Source organism: Arachis hypogaea, chromosome 13 (assembly GCF_003086295.3).
Source record: "Arachis hypogaea cultivar Tifrunner chromosome 13, arahy.Tifrunner.gnm2.J5K5, whole genome shotgun sequence".
NCBI lineage: Eukaryota > Viridiplantae > Streptophyta > Magnoliopsida > Fabales > Fabaceae > Arachis > Arachis hypogaea.
Genome location: NC_092048.1, coordinates 46,387,152 through 46,410,593, shown reverse-complemented (window position 1 = coordinate 46,410,593; position 23,442 = coordinate 46,387,152). Strand labels below are relative to the sequence as shown.

General features: G+C 38.3%; 1 protein-coding gene across 2 annotated transcripts; it reads left to right on the top strand.

Annotated features, from left to right (window-relative positions):
• Nucleotides 1-12,351: 12,351 nt before the first annotated feature.
• Nucleotides 12,352-17,202, top strand: LOC112738287 (DNA repair protein recA homolog 3, mitochondrial). Of its 2 annotated transcripts, none has more exons than XM_025788659.3 (8): nt 12,352-12,718; nt 12,843-12,897; nt 13,641-13,858; nt 14,119-14,206; nt 14,733-14,905; nt 15,111-15,257; nt 15,887-16,021; nt 16,454-17,202. In XM_025788659.3, exons 1-8 carry the CDS (start codon nt 12,620-12,622, stop codon nt 16,817-16,819), a joined length of 1,281 nt encoding a protein of 426 aa, XP_025644444.1. In that variant the 5' UTR covers nt 12,352-12,619; the 3' UTR covers nt 16,820-17,202. The 2 variants fall into 2 exon arrangements, with proteins under 2 accessions (XP_025644444.1, XP_025644443.1); XM_025788658.3 differs by having other exon boundaries at nt 12,358-12,718; nt 14,733-14,929.
• The last annotated feature ends 6,240 nt before the right edge of the window (nt 17,203-23,442 follow it).

Below are 23,442 nucleotides of genomic sequence, written 5' to 3'. Positions count from 1 at the left end.
AATAGAAATCGCACTGGAGAACCGTTGCTGCAGTCTTTTTTCCACCAAAGTGGCCACCATACTTGGAACCATGGCAATGCTAGAGCACTTGCTGTGTTTCTTCATCTAGCATACACCTTCAGATGATTCCATCTGGGCATCTCTTGAATAGATAAGGTTCCTCTCATAAAAAATACTTCGCATCATGGAGCGGCTTTTTAACTTGCTGTTTAGTGAATTCTTCTGGAATGATCCTGTTAGCCTTGTAGTTTGCTATGTCAGCAAACCATGGGACTCCATGTATAGCAAAGAGCTGCTCATGAGGAAAGGCGTCATTCATTGGAGTTGGGTGAACCTCTTCTACCTCAAGCTCAATTTTGGAAAGGTGATCAACCACTTGATTCTTCGTACCCTTCCGGTCTCTGATCTCAATGTCAAACTCCTAAAGAAAAAGTACCCACCTAATCAAGGGAATAGTTGACCAACTATGGAATGGTATGGAATCTTTGTCTTGACTCTTCTTATAGAACTCTCAACGGTAGTTTTTCGCCTCCATAGTCTTTCTCGAGCATTCTCCCACCACTCGACTCTTGTTGACCAACTCTGGAAAGCTCCCTATCTTCATTGGTACCACGGTACTCAGAATATCACCTCCACCACCATGTCCATTACCACCTTCATTATCACTTCTGGCTTGTTGTTCCATCTTATCCACCGCTCGGTTAGTCGTAGCAGCACTAGCATTAATGGTAGCAGCCACGCTCGCCATTGTGGCTACAAAATCGGTCAGACTACCTACCGGTATGGTTACCTTGTTATCTCTCCGTCTTCGACCACGTCCACGAGATGCCATTCGGGTCGTGTTCACACCAAACAATCGATATCAAGGTGATCAGTCTTAATATCTCAAATTAAGTGCTTCAATTTTCCAAAAGTATGCTAGTGAACATTTATGCTATATTCGTCAAGCAGACATCCTAAATAGCATATAAACACGACTCAGAGTATGCTCAGATGCATAGACAGTCCATCCCTGAAGCTCACAAGGACGAACTGCTCTGATACCATAATGTAACACCCTACCATTCATATGCTTATGCTTAAGTCATAATTCGACAATGGTTTAGTGTTACAACATACGACTAAGATATAAATACTTATGTATAGAAGAAGGTATTAAACTAGAAGCCTACAAGAGAATTTAATCCTCAGATGAATGATAATTCGCCAATCATTCACACTCGATAATAGTACACGAGTCCCCACACCTTCGTACAGCTGTACCAGCAAGTGCACTGGGTCGTCCAAGTAATACCTGAGCGAGTCAGGATCGATCCCACGAGGATTGTGGTTTGAATCAAGCTATGGTTACCTTGCAGGTCTTAGTCAGGCAGAATCAAGAAGTTATTGGTTTGAAGTTGTAAGAGGAATAATGTATAAATTACTTTTTATTTTAAATGGAATCAGTAATAGGAATATAGTTGAGGATTGGAGTTGCTTAGCCTTTCTGAATCAATTCTGGTATTATTATCTCCTTTGCTTGTGAGTAATTTCTTCTATGGCAGGCTATATGTGATTGACGCTGGTTTGAGTAGCTACCAATACTCCTCCAGATCTGAACCCCAGGTTAGTGTGGATCCATTCTGATTGAGAGTGAAGCTCGTACAGTCCATTCTCCTTAATGATCCTACTCAAAATGCCACAGACATGGTCGGATCTTCCGGATCAGAGAATGCTGCATCTTTGGGTTCTAGCCTCTACCACAGAGACCCTAATCTCCCCGTAAATTAGCTGAATTGGTGTCTCGAGAAGTCCCCAACGAAGTCGTGGATTAGCCGTCTGAGAGATGTATAATCAAGTTGGCGGTTCAATGCTTTCCACTGAAGTATTCGCACGAACCCAAGTAGACACGGGTGGTTGTCAGGCATGTGGTTCTAGTATGATGAACAGAGCTGATTGTCACTGGTCATCCTATTCACCATGTTGAAGAACGAATATACATCTTAGAATTAATCACACACGGATCAAAGAGAAACAGTAATAGTTTTATTAATTCATAGGACTCAGCAGGGCTTCTCCCCTCAACCTAGGAGGTTTATAAACTCGTACTGAAAGGAAATACAATAGTAAAAACGAAAATATGGTGTAAAGTGGCTGAAGATCCTTAACAAAGAGTAATCTTCTACTATAAATACTAAACTAATGACTAGTAAGGGTAAAACAGTCTTTTTAGTGCTAAAATCCACTTCTAGGGCCCACTTGGTGAGTGTTTTGGTTGAGCGTTGGTGAGATCCATGTGCTAGGAGGCCTTTAGGGCGTTGAAAGCTGGCTAGAGGATCCTCTTTGGGCGTTTGGACGCTGGTCTCTTCTCCTTGGGCGCTGGACGCCTGAAAGGGGGCAGGAGGTTGGCGTTGGACGCCAGTTTTGGGCCTTCTAATCTGAAGCAAAGTATGGACTATTATACATTGTTGGAAAGCTCTGGAATTCAGATCCAAAGCTGTTAAGAATGCTCCATTTGGATATCTGTAGTTCCAGAAAAGCTCTTCTGAATGCAAGGAGGTTAGATCCAGATAGCATCTGCAGTGCTTTCTCTGTCTCTGAATCAGACTTTTGCTCCAACTCCTCAATTTCAGCCAGAAAATACCTAAAATTGTACAAAAACACAAAAACTCATAGTTGAATCTAAAAATGTGAATTTAACACTAAAACCTATAAAAACTTAATAAAAACTAAACAAAGCATACTGAAAACTATATGAAAACGATGCCAAAAAGCGTATAAAATATCCGCTCATCACAACACCAAACTTAAACTGTTGCTTGCTCCCAAGCAACCAAAAACACAGTAGAATAAAAAGAAAATTAAGATACAATAAATCTCTAAGTTTCCAATGAAGCTCAGTTACAATTAGATGAGCGGGACTTAGTAGCTTTTTGCTTCTGAATAGTTTTGGCACCTCACTATCCGTTGAAACTTAGAATGGTTTGCATCTTTAGGAACTTAGAATCCAGATAATATTATTGACTCTCCTAGTTCAGTTCTTTTTTATTCTTGAACACAGCTTTCAGAGTCTTGGCTGTGACCCTAAGCACTTTGTTTTCCAGTATTACCACCGGATACATAAATGCCACAGACACTTTAACTAGGTGAACCTTTTTAGATTGTGATTCAGCTTTGCTAGAATCCCCAGGTAGAGGTGTCCAGAGTTCATTAACACACTCTTTTTGCTTTAGATCACGACTTTAACCGCTCAGTCTCAAGCTTTTCACTTGACACTTCCACGCCACAAGCACATGGTTAGGGACAGCTTGGTTGAACCGCTTAGGCCAGGATTTTATTCCTTGTAGGCCCTCCTATCTATTGATTCTCAAAGCCTTGGATCCTTTTACCCTTGCCTTTTGGTTTAAAGGGTTATTGGCTTTTTGCTCTTGCCTTTTTGTTTAAAGAGCTATTGGCTTTTTTCTGCTTGCCTTTTCTCTTTTTTTTTTCTATTTTTTTCGCCACTTTTTTTTCACATGCAAGCTTTTTCTTTTTCTTTTTGCTGCTTTTTCTTGCTTCAAGAATCAATTTATTGAGATTTTTCAGATTACCAATAATACTTTTCCTTTTTCCTTATTCTTTCAAGAGCCAACATTCTAAAATTTCAACTTCAAATATGCACTATTTATTCATGCATTCAGAAAACAAAAGCAATGCCACCACATCAAAATAAATGAAATATTCTTATTATTAACATAAAATTCATGTATCTTTCAATTCTTTTCAATTAAAATTTTCTTTTAAGCAAGGTGAGAGATATATGGAACATTTTACAACTTTAAGACATCAATGCAAATGATCATGCAACAAGAATAAGAGAACAGATAAAACATAACAGAAAACAGAAAAATAACAAAAGGAGATAAAGAGAATGAATCCACCTTTAATGGTGGCGGCTAGTACTCCTCCTTGAGGATCCAATGTGGTGCTTGATCTCTTAAAGGTCACTCCTTTGTCTTTGTTGTTCTTCCTTCATGGCTCTTTGCAGGAGTGGTAGAAGTCAAAAAGCAAAGCTTTTGCAACATCAAACTTAAGAGTTTTGCTTGTCCTCGAGCAAATATGATAGGTGGGGAGTCTGTGGGACCCACTGGTCTTGAGAGGCTAGGAAATCCAGATTCCATGCCCTCTGCATTTGGTGTTTGAACGCCCAGGGCCTGCTCCCTGGCTGGCGTTCAACGCCAGCAACACTCCATCCGGAGTGTTCTGTTTTCACTGCTTAACATTTCTGTCTCTGTTCTGATTGATGTACATGATCATGAACCTACGAAAATAAATTAAAGAAAAACAAAATTATGGAAAATAAAAAATAATTAATTAAGGTTGGGTTACCTCCTAACAAGCGCTTCTTTAATGTCATTAGCTTGACGAACAACTCCTTTCAAGGAGGGAGATAGTCATAGAGGAATAAATCCTTACTCTTTATTGGGAGCTTCCTTCCTGTGCTCTCATGGATTAGCGTAAGACGCTCAAGAGACAAGATCTTGTTCACTGCATGAGGCAGGATTGGGCTTGCAGCAATATGCTGGTGTCCCTTTTTGCCACTTCCCTCTTTCATGGTGAATACCATGATGAGATAAGTGAATACCACCATCTTCTATGGTGAAAAGCCTTCAGTAGGAATATTTTTATTTTTCCAGCCCCTAGGTATATTCCTTTTAGGGCCTTCCTCCTTGGTGGATAGTATACATCCAACACTAAACTTACGTTTAGTCTTAGGAGGGATTGAATTAGTTCCATCCAAGGGAGGAGGCTTGGATGCTGAATCCTTTATGCAAGTACCTCCCTTGTTAGGGGGTAATGGAGGGTCGAGAACCTTGAACACCATCCAGTCCTTACGCAAGATAATCCTTGTTTCTTGTGCCTCTTGAATTCCCAACTTCTCCATTACAGAGAGTGGCATAAGGTCTATGCTTGACTCTAGGTCACGCAGAGCCTTCTCAAAGGTCATGGTGCCTATGGTGCAAGGGATTAGGAAGCGTCCAGGATCCGAAAGCTTCTGAGGTGGCTTCTGTTGAACTAAAGCTTTTAGCTCTTTGGTAAGTAGTGGAGGTTCTTCCTCCAAAGGCTTTGTACCAAATAACTTGGCATTCAGCTTCATGAGAGCTCCTAGGTACTGAGCAACTTACTCTTCCCTAGTGTCTTCATCCTCATCAGAGGATGAGTGTTCATCAGAACTTATACATTGTAGGAGTAGAACTTATACATTGTAGGAGTGTATACAAAGGAACCTCTATGGTCTCTACATGAGCCTTGGCTTCCTTTAGTTCTTGGATGCGGATAACTTCAGTAGGTAAGGAACAATTAGGAGGTGTGCCATCACTGATGTTCAATGCCAGCTCTGGTGGCTCTTTGGGCATTGAACGCCCATCATGCATCCCCTCACTGGCATTAAACGCCAGTTCCTTTATCCTTTTGGGCGTTGAACACCCAGCAGGATATCCTGGCTAGCGTTCAATGCCAGCTTCCCTGTCTGGTTGGGCGTTGAACGCCCAGTGAGATCTTCCCTACTGGCATTTAATGCCTTCCCAGTCTCTCGAAATTCGGCCTCTGCCTCAGTGGAAGGTATCATATTTAAACTTAATCCAAGATCATACAGGGCTTTGTCAAAAATGATCTTTCCAGTAGTCCATAAGATCTAAAAGCTCCCTGGATCTGGCATCTTCCTTGGCAGCTCATTCTAAATTAGGATATTGTACTTCTCAGTAAGTACCTCTATTTAATCTCCCCTTAAGTCCTTCTTTTCACAAGGAATGTCTTTTAGACAGGTCGTATAGGGGGTCCTTTTTTCCAATACCTTTGCAACAGAGATATTGACTTGCAGCTCCTTAAGGGCTCTTGGGAAATGAGCCAACAGCTCATTTACCGGTTCTTTTTACATGCCTAGGAAAGGCAGCTCTTGAGGCTCTTTCACCTCTGCAAGGGGGTGCTCTGTGGTAATCACAGGCTCCTCTTGAACACCCAGAGAATAATCAATTTGAGGTTCCTTCTCTTCTGTAGGGTCGTGCTCAATGGCAGTCTCAGGATCCTTCTGGTTCGTGATTGCCTTAAGTCCCTCAGTAGCATACTCCTAAGGTTCGGCCTCTTTGGTACTAATGAGGGTCAAACACTCTTCTCTAGGATTCACTTCTGGTCTCTGGAAAGAGTGTTAGGGTGTCTCTGGGAAGAGTGTTAGGGTGTCTCTGTAGTTTTTGAGGAAGGTTCCTCTGAATGATTGCATTGCACTCCTTAGTAAGAACTACTGTCTCTACTTCCCTCCAATCTCTCTTGTAGTTCAGTATTTCCTTCATGAGCTTAGCAAATGAAGGCATTTGTTCAAGAGTCTCTGCAAAGGGAATTTTGATCTCTAGCTTCTTAAAAGCTTCTAAGAATTTGGCAAATTGCCTATCCTTTTCTGCTTTCTGGAGTCTTTGAGGGTATGGTAACTTAGCTTTGTACTCATCAATCTTGATTGATGAAGGCCGAGTACCTTGTGTATTGGAAGGGGGGTTACTAGCTTGCTTAGGAGGGTTGTTATCAGTATGTGACTGGCTTCCCTTGCATGGGCGTTCAATGCCCATATTGCTGCCCCTTTCCTGGTGTTCAACGCCAGGAATACTATTCCCTTTTGGGCGTTCAACGCCCTTGTTGTTTTCCTCAATTGGGCATTCAACACCAGGGATGGATACCCCTTCTTGGCGTTGAACGCCAATGACATTCCTCTTTGGGCATTCAATGCCCTCAGAGACGTCTTGGACATCAGTCTGATATTCCTCTGTTAGCTTTTCTTTCTTGTTGTACTGAGGTTGGGTGTTTAAGAATTTTTCACTCCTCAATTGAATAGCCTGGTATTCCTCTGTTATCTGCTTAGATAACTGCTGCCTTGTTTGACTTAGCTGGGCTTCTGCATTCCTATTAGAAGCCTGAGTTTCTTGCAAAGCCTCTTGCAATTCTAGTAGTTACTGGGCAAGGGCGTGTAGTTGCTGAGTTAATGGACCATCCTGTTCTGGAGGGTTAGGTTTAGGAGAAACTGCCTTAACCTCTCCTTTTATAGAGGTCTCAGCGGATGAATACAGATGCTGATTAGTGGCAACTGTCTCAATAAGCTCTTGAGCCTCTCTAATGGTCCTTCTCATGTGTATGGAACCCCAGCAGAGTGGTCCAAAGATATTCTAGCCATGTCTGAAAGTCCATAGTAGAAGATGTCTAACTGTACCCATTCTGAAAACATTTTAGTGGGACATTTTCTTAGCATCCTCCTATACCTCTCCCAGGCATCATAAAGAGATTCACTGTCTCCTTGTTTGAAGCCTTGGATGTCTAGTCTCAGCTGGGTCATCTTTCTTGGAGGGAGGTATTGATTTAAAAACTTGTCTACTAACTGTTTCCAAGTTTTCAAGCTAGTTTTAGGTTGGTCATCCAACCACCTCTTTGCTTGGTCCTTTACAGCAAAAGGAAAGAGCAGTAGTCTGTAGACATCTTGGTCTACTCCCTCATTGTGTACTGTGTCGGCAATCTTTAAGATATTTGCCTGGAATGCTGTAGGTTCTTCCTGAGAAAGCCCAGAATACTGGTAGTTTTGCTACACTAGAGTAATAAGTTGAGGGTTGAGTTCAAAGCTACTTGCTCTGATGTGAGGTATGCTAATACTTCTTCCATAGAAGTCAGCAGTGGGATTTGTATAAGATCCTAGAGTTCTTCTGAACTCTTCATTCCCATTTGGGTGCTTGATAAAGAAAGGTAGAAGAAGAGAAAGAAGAATGAAGATAGAAGGAATAGAAGAAGAAATAGAAGTAGAGAGGATGAACAAGAATTAAAATATTTTTGTTTTTATTTTATTTATTAATTATTTTCAAAAATAAAGTTAATAATTTAAAAAGAATTGAAAATTTAATTATGAAATTTGAAAATAGAAGAGAGAGAAGAAGAATAGAATTTTCGAAAATAAGAAGAGAAGAGTTAGTTAGAAAGTTTTGAAAAAGAAAAGAGAGAAGATAAGTATTTAATTAAGAAAAGATTTGAAAATAAGAAAAGATAGAAGATATTTGAATTTAAAATTTGAAATTTGAAAATTAAATTTTAAAATTTGAATTTTGAAATTGAAATTTGATTTTTGAAATTTGAATTTTAAATTTTAAAATTTTAAATTTTGAATTTTGAAAAAGTCAACAAGATAATATAAAGATTTGATTTTTTTTTATTTTTAAAACTAAGATAAGATAAGATAAAAAATTTTGAAATTAAAATCTGAATTTTTAATTATGATTTTCAAAAATATGATTAAAATAAATAGAAAAGATATATTTTTTATTTTTGAATTTAATAAGGAGAGAGAAAAACAAGTAAAAGACACAAAATTTAAAATTTTTAGATCTAAGACACCCTATTATGCGAAAATTTAAAGAAAAAAAAAACACCAAGAGACACCAAACTTAAAAATTTTTAAGATCAAAACAACAAGAAACACAAGAACACTTTGAAGATTAACAAGAACATTAAGAACAAGACTCAAGAAATTTAAAGAACACAAGAAGGAAAGGAGGGAGAGAGGACTGTGCTGTGGTGCAGTCCGGATCGCCGCTGCTGGGAGAGGCTGGGAGGGGTGGGTTCAGCGCTCAACTGGGAGAGGTTGGGAGAGGTGGATTCAGCGCTCAGCTGGGAGGGGATGGGAGGGCTGGGTTCGGCTATGTGCTAGGAGGGGTTCCTTTGAGTTTGAACACGTTAGGTTAGGCTGTTAAGGTTAGGGAAATCTGATTTAGGGGTGGGCCGGTGGGGTAACGGAATTGGGCTAATGGGATAATGGGGTAATGGGATAATGGGTTTTTTAGGTGATTGGTTCGGTTCGGTTTGGTTAAGGTTTTCAGTGTCAGAACCGAAAACCAAACCGAACCGCAGGAAAAACAGCAAAATATAATTTTTTCGATTTATTCGGTTTTCGGTTTATTCAGTTTTCAATTTGTTTGGTTCGGTTCATCGGTTTTGTTCGGTCTGGATCGGTTTTGAACACCCCTAAGAATATGTAAAGAACACCAAACTTAAACTTTTTAAAAAACCAAACATAAATTTTCGAAAAATTAAAAGAAAAACAGAAGAAGACACCAAACTTAAAAATTGACACAAAATTTAACCAAAGAAAATATTTTTGAAAAATTTTTAGAAAGAAAGACTCGAAGTTTTTGAAAATTTTAACCAAGAACATAAAAAAAAAGACTCAAACCAAAAACAAAAATTAAACAAAGAAAAGAAAAATATTTTTTTTGAAAAAGTTTTTAATTAAAATTTTTTTCGAAAATAAAAAAATAAAATAAAATACTCTTGCAAAAATCAGAGACAATACCTGATCTAGGGAATAAGATAATCCGTCAGTTTGTCCAAACTCGAACAATCCCCGGCAACGGCACTAAAAAACTTAGTGCACGAATCCCCACACCTTCGTACAGCTGTACTAGCAAGTGCACTGGGTCGTCCAAGTAATACCTGAGCGAGTCAGGATCGATTCCACAAGGATTGTGGTTTGAAGCAAGCTATGGTTACCTTGCAGGTCTTAGTCAGGTGGAATCAAGAAGTCATTGGTTTGAAGTTGTAAGTGGAATAATGTATAAATTAGTTTTTATATTAAATGGAATCAGTAATAGGAATATAGTTGAGGATTGGAGTTGCTTAGCCTTTCTGAATTAACTCTGGTATTACTGTCTCCTTTGCTTGTAAGTGATTTCTTCTATGGCAGACTGTATGTGATTGACGCTGGTTTGAGTAGCCGCCAATACTCCTCCAGATCTGAACCCCAGGGTTAGTGTGGATCTATTCTGATTGAGGGTGAAGCTCGTACAGTCCATTCTCCTTAATGATCCTACTCAAAACGCCACAGACAAGGTCGGATCTTCTGGATCAGAGAATGCTACACCTTTGGGTTCTAGCCTCTACCACAGAGACCCTAATCTCCCCGTAAATCGGCTGAACTGGTGTCTCGAGAAGTCCCTAACGAAGTCGTGGATTAGCCGTCTGAGAGATGTATAATCAAGCTGGTGGTTCAATGCTTTCCATTGAAATATTTGCACGAACCCAAGTAGACACGGGTGGTTGTCAGGCACGCGGTCCTAGTATGATGAACAGAGCTGATTGTCACTGGTCATCCTATTCACCATGTTGAAGAACGAATATACATCTTAGAATTAATCACACACGGATCAAAGAGAAACAGTAATAATTTTATTAATTCATAGGACTCAGCAGGGCTCCTCCCCTTAACTTAGGAGGTTTAGAAACTCATACCGAAAGGAAATACAATGGTATATGGTGTAAAGTGGCTGAAGATCCTTAACAAAGAGTGATCTTCTACTATAAATACTAAACTAATGACTAGTAAGGGTAAAACAGTCTTTTTAGTACTAAAATCTACTTCCGGGGCCCACTTGGTGAGTGTTTAGGCTGAGCTTTGATGAGATCCACGTGCTAGAAGGCCTCTAGAGCGTTGAACGCTGGCTAGGGGGTCCTCTTTGGGCGTTTGGACGCTGGTCTCTTCTCCTTGGGCGTTGGACGCCTAAAAGGGGGCAGGAGGCTGGCGTTAGATGCCAGTTTTGGACCTTCTAATCTGAAGCAAAGTATAAACTATTACACATTGCTGGAAAGCTCTGGAAGTCAGCTTTCTATATCCATTAAAAACGTGCCATTTGGACTTCTTTAGCTCTAGAAAAGCTCTTCCGAATGCAAGGAGGTCAGATCCGAACAGCATCTGCATTGTTTTCTTTGTCTCTGAATCAAACTTTTGCTCCAGCTCCTCAATTTCAGTCAGAAAATACCTGAAATTATACAAAAACACAGAAACTCATAGTAGAATACAAAAAATGTGAATTTAACACTAAAACCTATAAAAACTTAATAAAAACTAAACAAAACATACTAAAAACTATATGAAAATGATGCCAAAAAGCGTATAAAATATCCGCTCATCAGATAACATACATAAGCACGTTGGAGAGCAGATGAATTAAAATCTTAAGGAAAGAATAAGTGTAATGAGACATATATGAGTATATATAAATATCTACTAGTCTCGGCCTACGAAGATTAAGCCGGCTAGAGTTATACATAACCTATCTCTCCAAGAATACATCATAAGCCTCTATAGGCAAGTCTTTAAAATAAATACATCATATACATTTTTTCAAAAGAAGGAGAGATTCTAAAACCAAAACAGGAACAAAAGTCTTCTTCGCCATCTCTCAGATAAGACTCCCGCTCACTGAGGAGCGCTGGAACCTCCACCTGAAAAACAAAAATAATATATGGGTGAGAACCCAAACCATCGGGTTCTCAGTAGGGTAAAAGTGCCAAATCGATGAAATATAAGGAATCTTAATCTTCCACATCTCATTTGATCCAAGCCTAGGGTTCCCATTAAACCAGAAAATGGCAACTTACCTAAGGATTCTAAAGTATCCATTTATTCTCAACTTTTCACAAACCTCCAATCATCACATTAGGAACAACCCTTAGCGTCACCACCGCCAGTATAAGAAATTTTTTAGTTGTTCAAACACACAAAACAATATAAAGAATACACAAATAGAGAGAACAGATAAAGCAATTAGCTTAAGTAGTATATAGATACAATTATTTAATAAGACAAACTAAATACAAGATGCACACTCAATCACACACAAATACAAATGATGCATGTGTGCCCTATGGCCAATGAAGATGATAAAGGTTAGGGTTTGGCTCTCACCTTTCTCTTCACTCCATCTCAACTGCTCTCTCACCAAATAGGAAGGGGTTGCTGAATTGCTAAAGGGTTTGGGGGTATATATGTGTGGGCTTGGCCTAACGTAGGCCCGTTTGTGAATTTTGGTTTATTTGGCCGAACCTTGGGTCAAAACTTTTAAGATAAGTGTTCGGGTTCTATTCTAAATATTTTTTTTATTATTTTCATATTTTCAATTTTTTTCACTCGTAGTACCGGATAGATTTAAGTCGGTACCAAAAATTTTAACGCTAGTACGCGTTTTCCCCAAAATAGTTATATTTTCGCGCTCAATTTAATTTTCACAATTTAAATTTTACCGTTAAATTTTTAAATTATAAATTCTAATATTTTTAAATATTTCGGGCGTCTTAATCCCAATTAACGTAGCTTTAATTAATCAATTTACTAGTTAATTTTTTTGGGTCTTACAATATTAGTATGGTGATCATGGTAATTTCATCGCGACACTAATGTGATAAAAGTTGCGAAATTATACATGTATAGCCCAAGTGAGAGATTGTTAAGAAATTATTAATATCCTAATCTATTTATCACTTTTTAATTTGGTCAGGGTTGTTTATCACTTTTAAAATCTAACGTTGGTCAGGCCCAATGTGTTTTTTTAAGTGGGTTTCCCATTTTCGACCCTTTTCAGAGTTAAGGACACACTGGTGGGAACTGAGAACTTGAAAATGGAGGGAAAATTAAACCCTAAAATCACAGCAAAATGACAAAAAAGTGTTCATGCACTACACCAGTTATAAAATCAGAAATCATAATCACACTCCATTTTCCTTAAACCCCCCTTTCATGTCACGTTTCTGATTTCTTCATCCAAAGAAAGAAAGAAACATTCCGTTTGTTTGTGCTTCTGTTTCTATGGCAAGGCTGCTCCGTAACACTTCACTTATCAGACGCTCTTTCTTACAACCCGATACAGTGGATGCATTTCTTGTTTCTGAAGAAGCTCTTGCTTATGTATGTTCTGCGGAAACTTTTTTTTTTTCCTTTTTTTTTTCTCCACACATTTTTGGTTATGTGTTGGTGGTCTTAAATGAATGGTTAGTGGTTCATTTGCCCTTTTGTTTGCTCTTACTTGCAGAGACTTAAACGAGGAATTTTCGGCATGTCTCAATCTTTGAGCTTTTCAAGTAAAGGTGCTTGTCTCAACCATTTATTCGTCTTCCTTTCTTTCTCTAATCATTTGAAAAGAGAAAATGAAAATTTGGTGTCATTAAGTTTACACTGCAGTGAAAGTTTGAAAGCCTAAATTTTCTTTCAGCTAGTCCTCATTTTAAAATGATAAAAAATGGAGGATTGTTAAAGTGGAGGATTGCTTTAGTTTTGTATGCGACAAAAATGTAACTTTAAAATTTAACAAGAAATTTTTATTACAATGCCATTCGACCAGCAATGTTCTATTGAAATAAATGTATGTCATTAGATAGGTGGGCAAGAGGGATCTAAGCATTAATGGACTCGGTCATTTAGTGCAGATATGATACATGATAGGGTATAATTGCATTGTTTGATCCATGTAGCCAACCTTACCTGTAAAATAAGGCTTTGTGTTTTGTTGTTGTTGTTGTTGTTGAAATGGGATTATCAATGCTCTGATGTCTATTCATTGTGTTTTCCACTAGGATCTTGACATTTGTCCTTGTTGTACTATTGTCTGAACCCATTAAGGAACTTGGAAAAACATAATTTCTACTTATTTGAATGATTATTGTATGTTTGAGTCATAGTAAGCAGTCATTGGCTTAAGCTAGGAGATTCTGCTTTTGCTTTCTCTGTGGTTTGTCAATTTTTTTCCCAGCATTTGGGTTTTTCTTATAGTTTGCGCAGCTTCTAAGCTGTTTTACTTCTTTTTTTTGTTGGAAAAAAAATGTACCGGTAGGTAGAAGGCGCTCTAAGTCAGATGGAAGTGACTCTTGTGAAGAGAACATGTCTAAGAAAGATTTGGCCTTACAACATGCCATGGATCAGATCACTTCTGCTTTTGGAAAGGGATCTATCATGTGGCTTGGTCGTACTATCTCACCAAAAGATGTACCTGTGGTCTCAACCGGTTCATTTGCTCTAGATATAGCGCTCGGTGTTGGTGGTCTTCCAAAGGTGCTGTTGGATCCTTTTGGCTTGTATATTGCCACTAAATATTTCATCTGAACTGTTGGAAAAAAAATGTGTCTATTTTGTACATTATCACTTGCTAAACTTCATGACTGATTTATTTGGTTTGACACTTCATACATTGCAAAAAATTGAAATGTTTCTGGTTAATTTATACAGCTAGGTAGAGAGATAGATAAATAAATGCCATTGGCTCCATCTTGTACTAGTATGCTTCTTATCTTATGTAACTTTAATATCTGCAGGGACGTGTTGTGGAAATATTTGGACCTGAGGCTTCTGGGAAAACAACTCTTGCTTTACATGTGATTGCTGAGGCACAGAAGCTAGGAGGTGATATTTATATGATGCTTTCACTGTGATGATTGTAATATCTTTTGCATTTGATTTTGTTAGATCTAGGACTAATAGTAATAGTATTGTAGTTTGTTATTTGATTGTAATAGTACTAGTAGTGTAATTGGTTATGGCAGTCACAATTGCTCTAATACTTTCTGCCTTTATTTGTCTGTGGCTGAGGCAATACGCTGGGTGCTTTCTAATTTTTTTAATCATATTTTATTTGATGAATGGTAATTCCTTTTCCAGAAGAGTTTTCTGAGTGATGTTATTTGGAAGTGGGAATTTGTTGTTTGAGTTCTATAAAAAGGTTTTGCATTTTATCAACCTTTGTGTTCTGTCTCCCAACTAATTTTCTTTAAAATTTGAATTTATGATGACAATGATCTTTTGGGACTATTATAGTTTTTTGGGCTTATATATATTCCCATTACTATGATTAGTTTGTTAAGACTTCAGAGTATGTGTTAGGAATTTTGTGGTTGGTTTATGCTGATGTAAACTGGTTTATTTCATGCAGGGTATTGTGCCTTTGTTGATGCTGAGCATGCACTTGATAAGTCACTTGCAGAGTCTATTGGTGTTAATACCGAGAACTTGCTTTTATCACAACCAGATTGTGGTGAACAGGCACTTAGTCTTGTAGATACCCTAATTCGGAGTGGTTCACTTGATGTAATTGTTGTCGATAGTGTAAGTTCATCGAAGCCTGAAAAGGTGCTGTCCTGGAGTTGGCTTGTTTTTCCATAATAGACATTGGGCCTAATTTTAGAAATTCTCAAAGAAAAATCCTTTTTCTTTTCAATTCTAGTTTGATTATATCATTGACATCTTGTTTCATTGGATTGATATCATTACATGCTGAGTCAATGAATAGTTTTGATGTTTCCATTTATAGGTGGCTGCCCTTGTTCCTAAAGGTGAACTTGATGGTGAGATGGGTGATGCTCACATGGCCATGCAGGCTAGGTTGATGAGCCAGGCACTTCGGAAGTTGTGCCACTCCTTGTCACTCTCACAGTGTATATTGATTTTTATAAACCAGGTATCAGCTATAGTTGTTGATTTCACTGTCACCAATGTTCCTATGGGCTATGGCCGATTGTGAATATTATTTATTTTATCTTGAGCTGTTTAGCTGTTGTAGGAGTCTGTCCGAAATCTGTTAGTTTCATATTGGTCTACGAATATATCTTTTTCTTGACTTAATGAACCAAAAGTTGTTCACTTCTCATGTAATGTTTGGGCTTCGGCTTTGTTATTGTTGTTTTCAGCCATCTGCATGTCTGCTTTTGATTCATTATGATTATGATGATTTCAGAGTTCTGCTACTGTAACTAATTAATAGGTTTTATCTGATCTACTAGATGTGTCGATATTAAACTTTCCCCCTCACTATCTCTGGTGAAAGTGTTCTCTTGTATTTATTTTCATTACCTGGCTACGAAGGGAATGTGCGTTATGTTTGCCAGGCCTTAATTATTGGTTTTGGTTGAAACTGCTGTTTGATCCTAGGGAATTTTATGGATGTGGATGTGTTCCTCTTTTACTTGTTGCTTAAATGTTGCATAAGAATATTTGTATCTTTCCTTTTCGCCATCATCTGTTCAAATTAATTGAGGGAAGTGTTTATCTCTAAAGTATGGGATCGTGTGTGTGTGTCTGCTTCTCCAGGTGAGGTCAAAGCTTTCAACTTTTGGGGGGTTTGGTGGGCCGACTGAAGTTACTTGCGGCGGTAATGCACTGAAATTCTATGCTTCTGTTCGGCTAAATATCAAAAGAGTAGGGCTTGTGAAGAAAGGTGAAGAGGTACAAATCATCCTTAATTCTTCACTTGTTTTCTGCTGTAGTGTTTGCCATGCCTGTTCTGATATTGTGGTATCAAATAAGCATGAAGGTTAAATATGTGAACTATTTACTAAACTTACTGTTTTCTTTTGAACAAATGAGTTAATTTCTACCTTATGAACTTAAGTCACATTGGATGAATTTGTTTATGCTTTTGAGTTTTGACACAAAAGAGGTACTCTTTTCAGTTATTTTGAATTACTAATAAATTTTTTTAATGTTGTTCATCTGTATTTCTGAATAAGGTAAAAGAATTAAATAATTAGTTTTGCTACTTTTTCTTCCCCGAAATAAGTAAGGAGTTGCTTCTCCCACAAGCAAAAGTAGAATTTGGAGGGAATTTAATTCTTAAATATGGTAACCACTTAACCATTATGTTAATTTTGTATGCAGACTTTAGGGAGCCAGGTTCAAGTTAAAATTGTTAAGAACAAGCTTGCGCCTCCATTTAAAACAGCGCAGTTCGAACTCGAGTTTGGGAAGGGTATTTGTAAAGAATCCGAGATTATAGAACTTAGCCTAAAACACAAGCTAATCTCAAAGAATGGTGCATATTTCGGGTATAATGGCCAGAATTTCCATGGCAAGGATGCCCTGAAGAGGTTCCTGGCTGAAAGTGATAACACACAAGAATTAACAGCGAAGCTCCGCGAGAAGCTACTTGACACCGAGAAAGAATCAGTCACGGAGTCACAGGAGGTGAATCGAGAGTCTCCGGATTCTAGTGACAATGAAACTGCTGTTGCTTTAGAAGCATGATTATTTTAATGATCATGAAGTATGAGGCATTCCAATTTTTTCCCTGCTTGAAGCTGAACTCTGGTGATTTGTGTATGCTGTAGATTTTATGAAACTATGATCACAGAAAAGGGGGCTTTATTCAAATGAAGGAGGCCTATAAAAGCAATGGATCCTTCATTGCGTTTTGTAGATTGGAAATTTTGTTCAATATTATGCGACACATGTAATGATTTGTCTCAAGGCTAGTATGAATTATTAAGTCATTGCTGATATATAAGGTTATCAATCTACAATTTGTATAATGGTGTTGGTGCACATGCTTCTCATCTGATAACTATTTTGGCGCTTGTTCTTCCTCTAGTTTCATATTTGGCAGTAATATGAACAAGATTGGGCTGTTACTATATTCCATTATATGCATAAAAATCTGTATCATGAATCTATGATTAGTAGTAGCAACTTATTTTTTATTTACTATGCTAATAGTTAAATTTTAATCACTATACTGCAGCATTATGCCAATATACATGATGAAATGCTCGAGTTCCATCTGATACATTATTATTTAATTGATTTCTTTAAAAAACTTAAATTATTAATTAAAATAATATGAATCCCTTTATTGTATTCTAATGTCTTTCAACCATGTCGTTTTCGTTCGATGCCAAAATTTAAACTCTTTCTTTGAGGTAGTGAGTTCAAATATACCTGGATCAATATTCAATTTTTGCTATTATTTAAGCATGATCCAGCAGATTCAGGCTCCTACCAAGAGGGAGGCCATCCATGTTCACATTGACAAACATGAATTTTTGAATTTGCTGTTTGCTCCCCTTCTATGTTCATACATACATTGGGTGTTGGGGAGTTGAGATCCAGGAGGTTGCTGTCGCTTACTACTTTTAGGGATAAGGATTGTTTTAGTTCCTAACGTTTAGAGTTAAAATCAAAACTGTCCCTAACGTAGTTTTCTATTTAAAATTATCCTCAATGTTTTATTTGATATTAAAATTGTCCATTCTAATTTTTTTCGAACATTAATGCCCTTTCGTTTGATACCGGTAGTTATGATAATAAAAAAAAGCATTACAAAAATATAAGTAATGAAAAAAAAAAAGGTAAAGTCATGTGAAATCCACTATTGCAAAATCTACCATCGTGAATCTCTTGGAGAGAGAACTCCATGGCTTCCCAAAGCTCAACCTCTTCTTGAAGCCGATCTTCCTCTCATAGCAGACTGCTTCTTTGCTCCCATGGTGAGAGGCTGGTGTTGCGAACTTCAGGGACAAAGAAGAACCCTGGTAGCAGATTTTGGGACTGTGTCTATTTTGAAGTTTGTTGTTTTCTTTTCAAGTTAAGTACTTTTTTCGTTCCTAAGGTCTTGGGTCAAAATCAAAATCATCTCTAACTTTTTTTTTCTTATTAAAATTATCCTCAACGTTACAAAACGTTATAAAATCATCCTTTTGTCCATAAACAATTTTTTTTGACGATTTTGCCCTTAAAAAACCCTTCCCCTCACCACTAACCCCCAATCCCTCTCTCTCTCTCTCTCTCTCTCTCTCTCTCTCTCTCTCTCTCTCTCTCTCTCTCTCTCTCTCTCTCTCTCTCTCTCTCTCTCTCTCTCTCTCTCTCTCTCTCTCTCTCTCTCCTAACCACAAAATAAATCAACAATCCAGCAACAGCAACAATCACAAAATAAATCAACAATCCAACAACAGCAACAATCACAAAATTAGCAACAACATAAATTAAAAAAATTAAAAAGGAAAGAAAATCAAAATCACAGTGTCTTCTCCTTTCATTTTCTGCCTCTGCCATTTACTCCTCATCCTCAACACTCCTCCCACCTCCATCACACCACTACCTTGACCCTTTCTTTTCTTACTGTAACAAAATTATCACAAGTTTAACCTTAACTCTATCCAAAATCCATAACAACAACAAAGACAAAGAGAAAGTAAATCAAAGAAAAATGATATAGAAGAAAGAAAATTAGAAAAAATAAAAGAATAAAGAATAAATTAAAATCCAAGAAATCAAGTAAAAGGAAGAAAAAATGGAGCAGAGATTTGGTTGAAATTCAGGAAATAACAAACTGTTATTTTGATCAAGTTAACAACATCTTTTTCTCTTCCACAGGCAACACATTAGCCAAAATCCTTTTATTTTTTCCTTTGTTGGCATCCCCCTTTCTGTTTGCAACAGCCTCCTCTCCGTCGTTCCTTCATTTCTCAATCCTATAACCTTCTTCTCAAGAAGAACTTCCAATTTGTCATTCAATTCTGCTGTGGAACTCTCTTCGACGACTATCGCATCTTTGGGCATAATGAAGACTGGATCGGCTTTATCGTCGACGTCTATCTCCTCCACCGCGTCGTTTGCAGTGCCGCCACCATCTGTTGTGGCTCCTCCTCCAACAGCAGTAATAACCGCCTATGGTTCAAGCTCTTGAAGAAGCTTCTACTGGATGAAGTCTCTTTATTTAGTGATTCTTTAATGTGTGTGATTCAATCTATATTTCTGTGATAATGGTGATGGTGATGGTGATGGTGATGGTGATGAGAAGATGAGCGGGGTTAATGGTGAGGGAGAGTAAGAGTTTGGGACAAAGAGAGAGAGAAAGAGGTTCGGTGATGATGATGAAGGGGGATTAGCGATGAGGGAGAGTAGGAGCTTGGGAGAAAGAGAGAGAGAGAGAAAGAGGATCGGTGACGATAAAGAAGAGGGTTGGGGGTTAGTGGTGAGGGGAAGGGTTTTTTTAAGGGCAAAATCGTTAAAAAAATATTGTTTATGGATAAAAGGATGATTTTATAATATTTTGTAACGTTGAGGATGATTTTAATAAGAAAAAAAGGTCGGGGACGATTTTGATTTTGGCCCAAGATCTTAGGGACGAAAAAAGTACTTAACCTTTTTTCTTTTCAATTGAGTCGTTTCTCGTTTGTGTGATGGAATGAAGAGTGAACACAGTGGGTATATGTAGGTTCAACAAGGGTGCAACTTCTTTCGTTAGGCAGATCTAGAGACAGAAGTGGAACATTCAGAAATTGCAAGAATATGGAGAAAGGTTTTCTCGCTGAAATCAAGAACGAAAGTGGCAGAATGAAAGCTGAAGGTCGTTGTTGTGTTAGGGTTTTTCGGGTGGGTTGGGTTTGTGTATTTGCTGTTGCAGAATTTTTCTAAAGTAAGGCAACCATGTGTAATTCCATTGAATCTTATCTGAACAGTGTGTTGGAGTATTGGTGCACGAATTGTAAATCACACTTTTCACAACTCGTACCACTAACAAGCAAGTGCATTGGATCGTCCAAGTAATACCTTACGTGAGTAAGGGTCGATCCCATGGAGATTGTCGGCTTGAAGCAAGCTATGGTTATTTTGTAATTCTTAGTCAGAAAATTAATAATAAAATGGTTGGGCTTACGAGAAGTAATTAACAAAAAATAAATAATACTTGTTATGCAGTAATGGAGAACAGATTGAGGTTTTGGAGATGCTCTGTCTTCTGAATCTCTGCTTTCCTACTGTCTTCTTCTTCACGCACGCATGTCTCCTTCCATGGCAAGCTATATGTTGGTGGATCACCGTTGTCAATGGCTACCATCCATCCTCTCAGTGAAAATGGTCCAAATGCACTGTCACCGCACGGCTAATCATCTGTCGGTTCTCACTCATGTTGGAATAGAATCCATTGATTCTTTTGCATCTGTCACTACGCCCAACACTCGTGAGTTTGAAGCTCGTCACAGTCATCCCTTCCCAGATCCTACTCAGAATACCACAGACAAAGTTTAGACTTTTCGGATCTCAGGAATGGCCACCAATAATTCTAGCCTATACCACGAAGACTCTGATCATGAACCAGGAGGCTAGGAGATACACACTCAAGCTAGTGCAGATAGAATGGAGGTGGTTGTCAGGCACGCGTTCATAGGTGAAAATGATGATGAGTGTCACGGATCATCACATTCATCAGGGTGAAGTGCGAGTGAATATCTTAGAATAGAAACAAGCGTGATTGAATGAAAAACAGTAGTAATTGCACTAATTCATCGAAACACAGCAGAGCTCCTCACCCCCAATCATGGAGTTTAGAGACTCATGCCGTAGAGATAAAATGTAAAACGTAAAAATGTCATGAGATGCATAGTAAGTCTCTAAAAGTTGTTTTTATACTAAACTAGTAGCTAAGGTTACAGAAAATAAGTAACTAAGTGCAGATAGTGCAGAAATCCACTTCTGGGGCCCACTTGGTGTGTGCTTGGGCTGAGCATTGAGCTTTACACGTGTAGAGGCTTCTCTTAGAGTTAAACGCCAGGTTGCATCCTGTTTGTGGCATTTAACTCTGGTTTGTAACCTGTTTCTGGCGTTTAACTTCAGAATAGGGCAGGAAATTGGCGTTTGAACGCTAGTTTGCGTCTCCAAAACTCGGGCAAAGTATGGACTATTATATATTGTTGGAAAACTCTGGATGTCTACTTTTCAACGCAATTGAGAGCGTGCCAATTGAGTTTCTGTAGCTCCAGAAAATCTATTTTGAGTGCAGGGATGTCAGAATCCAACAGCATCTGCAGTCCTTTTTCAGCCTCTGAATCCGATTTTTGCTCAGGTCCCTCAATTTCAGCCAGAAAATACCTGAAATCACAGAAAAACACACAAACTCATAGTAAAGTCCAGAAATATAAATTTTGCATAAAAACTAATAAAAACATAGTAAAAACTAACTAAATCATACTAAAAACTACCTAAAAATAATGCCAAAAAACGTATAAATTATCCGCTCATCAAGTATGCTATTTTTTTTAAGTTGTTGTGGGTGAATTGTCTCAGGGTTTATTATTTAGGTGGGTACCCTAATTCAATTTTTTTGAATCTGTTTTAAGTATGTATGAATGACAATTATGTAACAATGGTTGGTTTCTGAAATGAGAGTAGAATTTCAGTTCGGCAATTAGATGGGTTTTGATAGATGAGAATTTGCACCAGTTTGGATTTTTCCACTTAAGATAACTTCTGTTGCAAGTATAGACCAAACCGGCAACCAACTCCCACCATCAAATTTTAATTCTCAAGATGTCACATTTCAAAATAAAATAATTGGGAGTTTTAAGTCTCCCGAGTTGTCTTCCCTAAAAGTTGCAATGAAATGCTCAATTATTGGCTATGGGGGATTTGGAGGTTTTGATTATAAGAGGCAAGAAATTAAAATGACAAGTAATTAAATGGAAAGCAAGTAAAAGCAATGAAAATGGAAATTAAATGGCAAAAGAGCTCTTGGCAAGAATTGGGGAATTAAGGGTTCCTATCCTAGTTATGGACCACAAACATGGTAATTGTGTAGAATTAATCCCAATTAGTCAATCCTAATGATGAGCGGATAATTTATACGCTTTTTGACATTGTTTTTAGTATGTTTTTAGTAGGATCTAGTTACTTTTAGGGATGTTTTTAATAGATTTTGTGTTAAATTCACATTTCTGGACTTTACTATGAGTTTGTGTGTTTTTCTGTGATTTCAGGTATTTTCTGGCTGAAATTGAGGGACTTGAGCAGAAATCAGATTCAGAGGTTGAAAAAGGACTGCTGATGCTGTTGGATTCTGACCTCCTTGCACTCAAAGTGGATTTTCTGGAGCTACAGAACTCGAAATGGCGCGCTTCCAATTGCGTTGGAAAGTAGACATCCAGGGCTTTCCAGCAATATATAATAGTCCATACTTTGGCCAAGAATTGACGACGTAAACTGGCGTTCAACGCCAGCTTTCTACCCAAATCTGGCGTCCAGCGCCAGAAAAGGAGCCAAAACCAGAGTTGAACGCCCAAACTGGCACAAAAGCTGGCGTTCAACTCCAGAAAGGACCTCTACACGTGTAACACTCAAGCCCAAGCCCAAGCACACACCAAGTGGGCCCCGGAAGTGGATTTATGCATCAATTACTTACTCATGTAAACCCTAGTGACTAGTTTATTATAAATAGGACCTCTTACTATTGTATTTGACATCTTTGGACGCCTGGTTCTTAGATCAGAGGGGCTGGCCATCTCGGCCATGCCTGGACCTTCACTTATGTATTTTTAACGGTAGAGTTTCTACACTCCATAGATTAAGGTGTAGAGCTCTGCTGTTCCTCAAAGATTAATGCAAAGTACTACTGTTTTCTATTCAATTCTTCTTATTTCGCTTCTAAGATATCCATTCGCACCCAAGAACGTGATGAAGGTGATGATTATGTGTGACGCTCATCATCCTTCTCCCTTATGAACGCGTGCCTGACAAACACTTCCGTTCTACATGAATTAAGCTAGAATGAGTATCTCTTAGATCTCCTAACCAGAATCTTCGTAGCGTAAGCTAGAATGATGGCGGCATTCAAGAGAATCCGGAAAGTCTAAACCTTGTCCGTGGTATTCCGAGTAGGATTCAATGATTGAATGACTGTGACGAGCTCCTAACTCGCGATTGCAGGGCGTTAGTGACAGACGCAAAAGGATAGTAAATTCTATTCCAGCATGATCGAGAACCGACAGATGAATAGCCGTGCCGTGACAGGGTGCGTGAGCATATTATTCACTGAGAGGATAAGATGAAGCCATTGACAACGGTGATGCCTCCAGACGATTAGCCGTGCCGTGACAGGG

Coding starts and splice junctions, on each gene's coding strand:
- LOC112738287 (XM_025788658.3), top strand. CDS start 12,620: ATGGCAAGGCTGCTCCGTAACACTTCACTTATCAGACGCTCTTTCTTA. Junction 12,719..12,842: donor CTGAAGAAGCTCTTGCTTAT/GTATGTTCTGCG, acceptor TCTTACTTGCAG/AGACTTAAACGAGGAATTTT. Junction 13,859..14,118: donor GTGTTGGTGGTCTTCCAAAG/GTGCTGTTGGAT, acceptor TAATATCTGCAG/GGACGTGTTGTGGAAATATT.